This window comes from Vulpes lagopus, chromosome 2 (assembly GCF_018345385.1).
Source record: "Vulpes lagopus strain Blue_001 chromosome 2, ASM1834538v1, whole genome shotgun sequence".
NCBI classification, from domain to species: Eukaryota; Metazoa; Chordata; class Mammalia; order Carnivora; family Canidae; genus Vulpes; species Vulpes lagopus.
In genome coordinates, this window is record NC_054825.1 from 127,512,591 (window position 1) to 127,525,025 (window position 12,435).

Sequence of the window (12,435 nt, forward strand, 5' to 3'; positions counted from 1 at the left end):
AAGGCAGAATGAATGGTCTTCTCCCTTTAAGTACAGTTTTCAGTCAAGGGTTATATTAATAGCCACAAAAGAAAATGTTATAACCTCCCTTAAAATCATCTAAATGAAGTTTCAGTGGATCTTATACTTATTTGCTAAACATCTAAAAAATGTACAGCACTTTCCCCATTAGTTTTTAACAACATCTGATTAGCATTTAGGAAATTGGGAATTTACTAACCAAATGTCCATCATTGCTAGAGGGAATGAAAGAAAATGAGTGTAATCATTCCCATATTTGCATTTACTTATCATAGTAAAGTTTCTTTTTTAGTCACAGCACCCATTTAAATCAAGAATTGAAACAGCTGTACATGATTTTGTTTATATGAAGCTCTTGGAAAGATGTGTCTGTTCCATAGTGACAGTAAGCATATCAGTGGTTGCCTCAGACTTGTGGGGAAGGGGGAAACATTTGGGATTAACTGAGAAGATCCACAGGAGAACTTTTGAGGTGATGGACATTTCCTACTTGGATTGTTGTGGTCATATAGCTGTGGACAGTTGAAATCTATTGACCTATATACATTTAAAATGTATGTTTTCGTTGATTGTGAGTTACACTTCCATAAGTTTTTATTCCGCCCCCCCCCCCCAGCAACCAAAAAGAAAGCAAGCAAGGGAGCTGAACTTACAACCAGGCTTTTAAATCAAGATACTTAAAAAATGAAGCATTAACTGTTAAATTTATTAATATTTTATTTTATTTTAAAGCACAATCACTAATCATTTAAGAAATGATTGTCACTTTCTGTTACTATTTATTTTTTTATGTGTATACTTTGTAATAGAAGTGGTGGTGTGTTATTATACTAGTAGGTATAAATGTTAATTTTTATTTTTTTAAAGATTTTATTTATTCATGAGAGACACACACAGAGAGAGAGGCAGAGACACAGGCAGAGGGAGAAGTAGGCTCCATACAGGGAGCCTGATATGGGATTCGATCCCTGGTCTACAGGATCAGGCCCTGGGCTGAAGGCGGCGCTAAACCGCTGAGCCACCCGGGCTGCCCTAAATGTTAATTTTTAGTTGCAAAACAGTTTTTTTTTTTTAAGTTTTTATTTATTTATTCATGAGAGACACAGGCAGAGAGGCAGAGACACAGGCAGAGGGAGAAGTAGGCTCCATGCAGGGAGCCCGACACAGGACTTGATCCTGGGTCTCCAGGATCACACCCCAGGCCGAAGGCAGCGCTAAACCACTGAGCCACCCGGGCTGCCCGCAAAGCAGTTTTTTGGAAGAGGCCACTGAGCTGGCTTTTAATTTCAATTTATGTAGAGTATCTGGCACCAATTAATAAGCATTCATTAAATGTCTTTCTCTTTCTATTTCCTGTTTCTTTCGACTATTATCATACCTTAAATATTCTTTTTATATTAAAAAACAAGAAAGTTGCCATATTATCTTACTGGTCATCAACTTTGGATATATCTTATTGACCAGCAGTTATATTTTTCTGCAGATATATAGTATTCAGCTCTTCCACAAGTTAAATGTACTTTTGAGGGCTAATCTGGGAAATTAACCCTTTTTTCTAACATATTTGTGGCTGTGTTCTGAGTATAAAATAAATGATGCAAGCAAACTCTTGGTACATAGCTTGCAAATTTGCTTTCCTTAATGTTTTAAGAGATTACTTTGGGAGAGCTAATTGTGCTAACATGTAGATTCCTTGTTCAAAATTTATCACTCTGTAAGTAGTATTTTTTATTTCTTTTTTTTTTTTTTAATTATTTATTTATTTATTTATTTATGATAGGCACACAGTGAGAGAGAGAGGCAGAGACACAGGCAGAGGGAGAAGCAGGCTCCATGCACCGGGAGCCCGACGTGGGATTCGATCCCGGGTCTCCAGGATCGCGCCCTGGGCCAAAGGCAGGCGCCAAACCGCTGCGCCACCCAGGGATCCCGTATTTTTTATTTCTAAGCAATTTTTGTAACCTTTAGAATGGCTTACCTTATAAACATTTGCATTGAAAATTGTACTCATTAAATCCTAAGAATTTATTAATTCAGCAGTCTGTGAATAGAATCCTAATTGTGTCAGATTTGAGATTATTTCAACAGTCATGATAAGAGCTCAGAGACTTAATTTGTTAGTTAATGATGGTCTTTTGAATTTCTGGTCTACTTCTTAAGGATTTGATGATTTTCAACCCAGAGTAGTCAGTGCTAGGTGAAGGTGGCTACCTGTTGAAGGGATCATGTAAGAAGCTAAGACAAAGGGAGCAGAAAGGATCTGAACGCCACAGGTAAGAATCCAGTTCAGGAAATAGTCTAGCTGGGGCAGCAAAGACTACAGGACCAAGGGGGTGGGAGGGACAGCTCAAGTTTTTTTTTTTTTTTTAAATTAATTAATTAATTTATTTATGACAGTCACACACACACACACACACACACACACACACACACACACACACACACAGAGACACAAGCAGAGGGAGAAGCAGGCTCCATGCCGGGAGCCCGACGTGCGATTCGATCCTGGGTCTCCAGGATTGCGCCCTGGGCCAAAGGCAGGCGCCAAACCGCTGCGCCACCCAGGGATCCCGACAGCTCAAGTTTTTATAAGTACTCATCCTTGGGCAGATACCGTGGTGTCGGTGACAGGCAGGGCAACAGCAACAGGCTGCTGTGAATAGCAACCAGAAGGCAGGTTAGTGTGAGGTGTGCCCAGAAGGGGACAAGGCCATGTGGTGGAGGTAGCTGTGGGTATCCCTGCTGATGTCAGCCTTGCTTCCTTTCTCGCCCTAGAGAGCCTGACCGCAGCTATTAGAGCCACCTGGGACACAATTTGGGGAAAGAGTGAAGATAAATGGCTCTCTCTGTTATAAGCTTTGATTGTAGATCTTTTAAGCTCTCTGTAATGTTGGAATCCTCCTGTTTCAGTACTTGTTTTAGATAGTATGGTTTCTTGTCTATAAATAAGGTCTGAGCAGTAGGCTCTCTCCATCCAGTAACAAGCAGTGTGATTTTGGGTGACCAGCAAATATCACAGGTTGGAAAGTAGTGACCTACTAGATTTATGTAACTATTTATAAATAGTAGTTTGTTTTTGCTAATGTTTAAAAATTAGGTTTCATGCAAAAAGAAAAATTAAGATTTTTGCTTTGTTTTGAAAAAATATCCCTACTGCCCACATAGTATAGCCATGTGCACTAAGACCCAGAGCCCAATTTCCTCACGTTTATTAGATGTCTGGTCTTGGTAGATATATGATTGCTATGCCAAACTTGCAGTTTCCCTTTATCTAAATTGAGGATTATTATACCAACCTACTATATTTATAAATAACTGAAAAGTTAAAACTACTGAAATATAAGGCCATCTGATTTTTTTTAAGTGATAGAATTTTTTTTTTATATTAGTGCAGGAGCTGTGAAAGTGATTTTACCTTGTTTACTTATTTTATCATATAAAATTGTATATTGTATATAGTCTTGTCCCTGCTCATCATTTTTATTCAGCAGTTGGATCTTGAAGCTTATTTCCAACGTGTGTTGGTTCATGAACATTCTGTGTTAGTCTGGAGAGTGATTTTTTTTTTTTTTAAAGATCATTCAAGTGTTGGCATAAGAAAGACTATGTCATCTGGTTGAAGTGAAAATAGTTAATACTGGAAACATTGTGATATTTCTCCATGAAAAATATTTGAAAATGGCTATGGGTTTATCAGGCTGCCACATTTGTTGTAGAATTTAAACACCCTTTGTTATTCTTCATTCTCATGATGATTATGTAATATTTTAGTTTTTAAAACTGTACCAAAGGTTCTCTGAGTACATAGCTTAAGCTTCTAAACATTGTATGTGGGGATCCCTGGGTGGTTAAGTGGTTTAGCGTCTGCCTTCGGCCCAGGGCATGATCCTGGAGTTCCGGGATGAGTCCCACATCAGGCTCCCTGCATGGAGCCTACTTCTCCCTCTGCCTGTGTCTCTGCCTCTCTCTGTGTGTCTCTTGTGAATAAATAAATAAAATCTTTAAAAAACCCAAAATGTTGTATGTAAGAATAAGAAGCATGTGTTAAAATGATTGGGCTTTATTATTTGGGGCCTGAATTGTCAGGATTGAAACCAAATGATCAGGCTGTGATTCTTTTCTTTCAATCCACTGATTTCATTCATCACTGGTCGAGCCCTTCCCAGGTTTCAAAACATATGTCTGTAGTCTAAGGTTCAGAGTCTTTACATGGACTGGGGCATGCAGATGGTAATTTAAAAATACGGACATGGAAGTCCTAGAAATGACTATGGTACTACTCAGCAAAGAAGATCTTTGCACTGTGACTTCAAAAAGCACTACTGACTTATCAGATATTTGTCCCACAATATTTTATTCATCCTGTGAGATTGCCATTTGCTTCTTCAGAGAGATTACCTACCTCAGAGAGAGAGATGACAGCATGCTCCCCCTTCTGATGCTTTCTAAGCCATGGGGCTTGCTTGCGTTTACCTCTGCACTTGTCACCTATTTGCTTATTTATCCTCTCTTAACTGAAGTGACTATTTCCTTACTCACTGTTTATCATGCTACTCTATTACCTATTGCTGCCTGACGAATTACCCCACTGGGCTGCAGTCATCTGAAGGCTTGTCAGTTAACACTGGTTATTGGCATGGGGCTTCTCTTCTTGCCACATGGGCTGCCCGAGTACCCTCACTTAATGACACCTTGAGGTACCCAGAGTGAGAAATCCCAGACAGAAGCCACAGTGTCATTTATGAGTTAGCCTCAGAAGCCACACACTGCCATTTGTGCATTGTTTACACATGGGTGCCCTATTCATTGTGGGAGGGGGCTCCGCAAGGTGAGAATGCCAGGAGGTGAGCATCATGAGGGCTGTTTTGGAAGTTAGCTACCGCAGCTGTTTAATCTCTCTCTTGTTCCTCATTTGTTGCTTCCTATTTTTGGACAGCAATGTGGAATTAGAATGACCATTCTATATTTGTACATAGCTTCTCATGAAAATATACCAAAGGAATTTGAAAAGGACCTAGCTTCCAAATTGCTAGGAACACTGACGGTTCGTAAAATTACACTGATTTAGAGTTTACTAATTTGAGGATTTGTGTTAATATAGGAGCCATTTATAGGGTTTTTCTTATATTTAGAATAATTTCATATGGCAAGGCCTTTTGACTAGGGAAGATGCGTGGGTATACAATTAGAAATGATACTAGCTGCAAATATTTACTTAATAGTTGTGTGTCTTGGTCCTTTTGGGTAGGTATAACAAACTACCAGAGCCTGGGAGGCTTATAAACACACAGAAATTTATTTCTCTTATGGAGGCTGGGAGTTCCAAGATCAGGGTATGTCAGCAACCTGGTGAGGGCTGTCACATGGCAGAAGGGAGCTAAGGATCTCTGGAGCCTCTTTTATAAGGCACCCCTCCCATCCATGATGGTTCCACCCTTATGGCTAACTATCTCAGAGCTCCCATCTAATAATACCATCACCTCTTGGGGGTTAGGATTTTAACATAGGAATTTGCAAGGCGGGACACACATTCAGACTATACCATTATATAAATAGACTCATTCTGAGTCTATAAATTTCCTTTAACTTACCTCATTATACCCAGTATCTATTTATGTACATTATGTACAGTCATTCCACAACTGGGTTTAAAATAATGTTTTTGAAAAGTTTACTACTAGGTATTTAGTTTTTATTCCCCTAAAGGATCGGGCTCCCTATAGGAAGCCTGCTTCTCCTGCCTGTGTCTCTGCCTTTGTCTCTGTGTCTCTCATGAATAAATAAATAAATAAATCTTTTAAAAAATAATAAAAAATAAATAAAAATTAAAAAGGATGCCTGGGTGGCTCAGCAGTTGAACCTCTGCCTTTGGCTCAGGGCATGATAGGGCATCTGGGATCGAGTCCCACATTAGGCTGCTACTCCCTCTGCCTGTGTCTCTGCCTCTCTCTTTCTGTGTCTCTCATGAATAAATAAATAAATAAATCTTTAAAACAATAATAAAAAATAAATATTCCCCCAAAGGAGAAAATGTTACATTGCCCTTGTGTTCTTTGAATTAAACTTGTGTTCCAAGGCTGACCAACAATTATTTAATGTATGAAGAGGCATTTAGTGTATAAAGAGGAATTATCTTTTTCTTGAGGAAAAATTTATATAATTTTAGAGACAGTCTTGCTAGAAATAGGGAAACCTGAAAGAGGTCTCGATTTCATTTAATTTAAATTATGTGTACATACACATACATGCATAAATACAAATGAATCAAATCTTGTTCTCCCTCTCATTGGCTTCAAGGTGTTTTTTTATTTGGTTTTTGTTTGTTTTGGTTTCAGGGTGGTCTTCGGAGGGGAGTCTTTATCTACTAGTAAGTCCCAAAATAGAAGAAAGACAAGAAAAGACTTTTCTGATGCTGTACAGTAAACCTTAGAAGAGAAAAGAAAGATGTTGGAGCCTAACAAAGAATGAGGAAATTTGCAAAGGAGGGGGTTGGATTTAAAATTATTTTTAATGTTTCCTAAAAGAATTATCATGCTGTTTTTCCAAATGAATAATAATAAAATAGAAAGTCATGTGATAAGTTGAAGCCTAAAAGAGAAGTAATGTATAGACAACTAAGATGAGTAAGATTACAAATGATTATGTGTGCTTTAGTTCATGATAAATTGCAATCTTATATGAGTTACGAATACTTTTTTTTAAAGATTTTATTTATTTATTCATGAGAGACACAAGGAGAGAGAGAGAGAGGCAGAGACACAGGCAGGGAGAAGCAGGCTCCATGCAGGGAGCCCGACGTGGGACTCGATCCCGGGCCTCCAGGATCACGGCCTGGGCTGAAGGCAGTGCTAAACCCCTGAGCCTCCTGGGCTGCCCATGAGTTATGAATATTATACTTGAAAATTTGTACTAGGTTCTAGGTAACAAAATATTTATTCTTGGAATTGATGTTTTTTTCTTGTACCTTTTTTGTGGATTTGTATGCTGCCCTAGATAAACGTTACAAGATTCTGTATAGTTAATTGAAGTTTTGTAATTTTTTTTTTAGAGTAAATGGGGTGAAACCATATTGAGAAACAGTGTAGGGGTACCTGGGTGGCTCAGTCAGTTAGGCAGCTGCCTTGGCTCAGTTCATGATCCCAGGGTCCTGAGATCAAGCCCTACATCAGGCTTCCTGCTCCCTGGGGAGTCTGCTTCTCCCTCTGCCCCTCTCCCTCCTTGTGTGTGTGTGCACATTCTCTCTTTCAAATAAATAAAGAAAAGAAAAGAAAAGAAACAGCATAGACACTGGGAAAAGGTTCCATTTATGATTCTTAAAACAGAAAATTGGTAGAATGCCCTTTGGAAGGTGACTCAACTGTTATGACTAGTTTTGGGATATGTCCTTCTCAGAGTTTTAAAGATCCTTGTTGGATCTGTGATTGTATGATTTCTCTTAATCCAATGATTTTTTAAAATTTACTATTGTAAGTAGATTTAGATTAGTGAATTAAAAATTCAGTAAGAGTCCATGTATAGTATATGAACCAGGAGTTTGAAATGAAGCCTAAGAGATGGGTCCTCACTTCATAGGGCTCACAATTAGGTTGAGGAAACAGCTCATATACGTAAGTGATGGAGATTAGAGGTTTACAGTTTTTTTAGTGATTTAAAAATATATTTATTTATCTGTTTTTTATTTATCTTTATTTATTTATTTTTTCAATGTATTTATTTTAGAGAGAGAGAGCATGCATGAGAGAGACAGAGGGAGAGAATCCTCAAGCAGACTCTCTGCTGATCATGGAGCTCAGCATGGTTCCCGAACCCATAACCCTGAGATCATGACGACCTAAGCTGAAATCAAGAGTCAGACACTTAACCAACTGAGCCATGCAGGGACTTCTTTAGTGATTTCTTTTTACTAGTAAAAAAAAAAATTTTTAGAGGTTTTATTTATTCCTGAGGGACAAAGAGAGAGGCAGACATATGCAGAGGGAGAAGCAACCTCCCTGTGGGGAGCCTGATGTGGGACTCCATCCTGGATCAGCCCTGAGTTGAAGGCAGATGCTCAACCATTGAGCCACCCAGGTGCCCTACTACTCAAAATTTCAAGTATATTATCCCAAAATAAGCCTTAGCATGGAATCTAATTTATGTAAAAATATATGTGCCAAATCGGATGCTGATGGCCACCTCTCCTTCCACCATGTATGAGCTGAAAATGTCCTGCCTTATGGGAAGATTCTGAGTTGGAAAAAGACTTGTGTCTTCAGATTGAATGGGGGTCAGGAAGTCTCAGGCAAACTAAATTGGAGATTGAAGATGACTCACTTAGAGGGAGGCCAGTGAAATTCTCAAACTCCAAATTTGTGAAACAGGTTCTTATAAGAGGAAGAGAGAATGAGGCTAGTAAAATATTTCTGCAACACTAGAACTGAGAAGACAGTGGAACAACATGTATGAATTATTGAGAGAAAGGAACTGTCCACCAAAAATCATATGCATAGTAAATGTCAGGGCAGAAAACAAGAAGCTTTTGGACCCGAAATGCTAAAGAATCTACTTGAAGTAATTCTGCCAGATAAGGTGAAAGCCTAATGTAGTTCTGAGGATAAAAGAAGCCAATGAAAATAAGAAGCAAATGCAGTTTTATAGGAAACCTGTTCAGTACTTTTAAGTAGTTAAATTTAAATGGATGGAATTAATCAAACTCTTGCTCTGCCTTATGTCCTCGTCCCCATTCTCAGTCTACCTCCTAGCTCCATCCCCCACACACTTCTTTATAGTCATTTCAGTGGATTTTCAGGAAAGGGATGAGGCTAAAAGCATGTGCTCAGTCTAATATCTTGATTTAGAAAATCTGTTTTTAAAATGCTCTACTTGTTACCACAAAAGGTTGTTGGGGAGTTGTTCAGTGCTCTTAGTGCAAGCAACAGAAAATAGCTACAGCAGATTCCAGCTAAAAAGGAATTGGCTGATAGGGTCCTGGGTGACTCCCAAGGTCCTTGGGAAGGCTGGAGAATCAGGCTCAGTTAATCAGAGAGAAATTATACAAACTTTTGCAGTGACAGCACTGTATCTTCATTTAGAAATAAATTGCTTTTTTCTTCTCTTTTCAAATATAGGTTATATATTTGGGGAGAGCTCCAGAAGAAGCATATAGAATATTAATGTGTGGAGCTACATCCTACATTCCTTTCAGGTAAATGTAAGAATGATATGGTAGATTCATTCAATCAGGTACTTGCCAGAAATATCTTACTATAGTTGTTTCTGAAAAAAAGAAGACCTGGTAAATAGTCTTGTTAGAGTGGGTACAAATAACACCATAGATCTGGGCAGCTCAACTACTGACATTTTGTCGTGGGGGCTGTCCTACGTATTGTAGGATGTTTAACAGCATCCCCAGCTTCTGCCTCCTCGTTGTCAGTAACACCTCCACCTCCGTGAAATTAATTGTGGAAAGCAAAATGTCTCTAGACATTGCCAGATGTCCCTCGTGGCAGTGAATCACTTCTATGTGAGAACCTCTGCCACTTATGGAAACTATGCCTTGTAATCAGATGACAGTCCTGGAATTATGGTACTCAGAGCCACCCCTGAGAAATTTGGGTCCTGAAGAGTTAAGAAATAAGTTTTCCGATAAATAGTAGTTAATTTCAGTGGCATAAAGGAATCTCTTTGTCCTAGCGATACGCCCGCAGAGATGGTGGCTGGGTGAGGTTGCCAGTGTGCTCCACTACTGGAAAAACCAAATGGCTGTGTCATAGAAGTGGTATATAAGTAAAGTCTGTATGTAAATGGGTAACAGCCTCATCCTCATCTCACAACTTGCCAGGTGATTGTGTTGAAGATATTTTGAAAAAAACTTGTGTTCTTAAGTTCTAAAAGTTTCTCAAAATCCTTGACATGGGTACATAATCAAGATATTGTATGGCACTTAAGATGTAATAAACATGAAATAATTTAACTGATTGCATACTGTGTTGATAATTTCAAGTACTGCATTTTTCTTCCACTCATAAGTTAGTAATTTTAGTATTGTTGCATATGCCTTGGATGCCTGATTTTGAAGGTATGTCCTTGCTTTTAAAATGTAAGGTTGTGAATTTGACTTCATTGTGGACAGGTTGGGTCTCCCACTGACCTTAGCAGAATCTTCTTCTTCAGTAACTGTAGGACTGTCCATGGACTTACTCCATGAAATAGATAGTTGTTTCATTTCTATATTACCTTAAGACTGTACTAAGTGATTTAGCAAATTAGGAGAATTGCTTTGAACCCAGTACCATCACCTTTCTTTCTAGTGCAAGGATTGTGTTAAGTCTTCTGTTATTTGAGGTGGGTAGGAAGAGATGAAGGTTATTTTCTAAACTGGAGAGTGCTCTATTTCTCAACTTGAAATATAACAGTAGCCATAAATTCCTTGAGAAGAAATGCTTGTATCTGTGGTCTGTGAGTCACAAGAACATGGTATACAGTGATAATTTTGTTGTTAGCTTCTTTATATCAGTATTCCTTTATAATAGTGCCATTCTTAAAGTTTATAACTTAAGGTCCTGAAATAGAATAAGCACACACATTTCATATCACCCAGGTAAAGGTCCATGGAACACTGTTGATGTAAAAGAGAATTTGTATTAATTTAAATGCAAAGGCCAAAATAGAATAAATTTTGCTTTTTTTGCCATTACCTGTGTTTAAAATTACTGAAGTTTGGCACTGAGAAATGAAGTTTGGCACTCCTGGTCCCAGGAGCAAAGTGAGTAATTCTCTAAAAAATAGGACTTGGCTAGAAGCAGCTCAAGTTTGTAAAATTTGAATCTTTGTAGTCCTAGATGCCAAATATTTGATATATCTAAAGTATTGTTTCTCCAGATATGGTCTGTAAATTAGTGTCAATCTGCGAACTTTTTGTTACCAGCTGTGATGAGAATAAGAATTGCAAGTAGAGGGGATCCCTGGGTGGCTCAGTGGTTTAGTGCCTGCCTTTGGCCCAGGGTGTGATCCTGGAATCCCGGGATCGAGTCCCAGCAGGCTCCCTGCGTGGACCCTGCTTCTCCCTCTACCTGTGTCTCTGCCTCTCTCTCTCTCTCTCTCTCTCTCTCCCTCCCTCTCCCTCTACCCCTCTCTAATGAATAAATAAATAAAATCTTAAAAAAAAAAAAAGAATTGCGAGTAGGATTTTAGAGACTTTTATAATAATTCAATAGAGTATTTTAATGTCTGTGGAATCAAATATTAAGAATTTGGGCTTGTATTTAATGTGTTTTTTTCTTTTGCTCTTCTAGTAATTCATTTTTATTTATTTATTTATTTTATTTATTTATTTTTTTATTTTTTTATTTATGTATGATAGTCACAGAGAGAGGCAGAGACACACGCAGAGGGAGAAGCAGGCTCCATGCACCGGGAGCCCGATGTGGGACTTGATCCCGGGTCTCCAGGATCACGCCCTAGGCCAAAGGCAGGCGCTAAACCACTGCGCCACCCAGGGATCCGTTCATTTTTATTTATAAGTAAAACATAAAATACATATGTATTTTTTAGATAGAAAGTTTTTTTTTTTTTAGAAAGTATTTTTTATTTTATTTTATTTTATTTATTTATTTTTTTTAATTTATTTATGATAATCACAGAGAGAGAGAGAGAGAGGCAGAGACACAGGCAGAGGGAGAAGCAGGCTCCACGCACCGGGAGCCCGACGTGGGATTCGATCCCTGGTCTCCAGGATCGCGCCCTGGGCCAAAGGCAGGCGCTAAACCGCTGCGCCACCCAGGGATCCCCGAAAGTATTTTTTATATGTAGAAATTATAATGTTATTTGGGGTATGTAATAATACAATACTATTGTATTTCACACTTACTGAATTTTATGAAAGTATCAGCAGAGCAGAATAAAAAAACTTGTACTTCACATTTTTAGTGTTCTGTTTAACTTACTAATTAGAGAGTAGGTCAATCAGAATTAATAAAGCTTGATATATTTTTTAAGCTTGAATATTTTGAAAGAAATTGCATTATAGTCTTTCATCCTTGCCACTTTAAGTATGTAGAATAAATATATGCACTTTTTAAAAAAATATATGCACTTTAAGTGCACAGTATAAATATAGCTGTTAACAAGAATAGCATTAATTTGCAGTTAAACTTTTTATGCTCCATAGCAATATTTAATTAGATTTAATTCAACTTAGATATAATTCTTTAACCACTGAATTTACATATGTTTATATATACATATATATGATTTCTTAATGGATCATATCACGATTTTTCTGCCATTTAAATGAAAATATAGTATAAAATGTAGTTCAGTGTTTTCTTGATACTTTAGGATTATTGTCAGCAATAGCATATATTGCCGTTCTTTGGTATTACCCTTAATACACCTTTGCTTCTTAATTGATTGGGGAAGGGGGTGCTCTGCTCT

General features: G+C 38.0%; 1 protein-coding gene across 8 annotated transcripts in view; it reads left to right on the forward strand.

Annotated features, from left to right (window-relative positions):
* Positions 1 to 12,435, forward strand: part of CDC14B (cell division cycle 14B) — a 101,946-nt gene that overhangs the window by 56,450 nt on the left and 33,061 nt on the right. For all 8 annotated transcript variants that reach the window (XM_041736692.1, XM_041736640.1, XM_041736629.1 and 5 more), the window contains one exon: positions 9,129 to 9,205. In XM_041736692.1, coding sequence (XP_041592626.1) covers positions 9,129 to 9,205 — 77 coding nt within the window. The remainder of the gene's footprint in view (positions 1 to 9,128; positions 9,206 to 12,435) is intronic.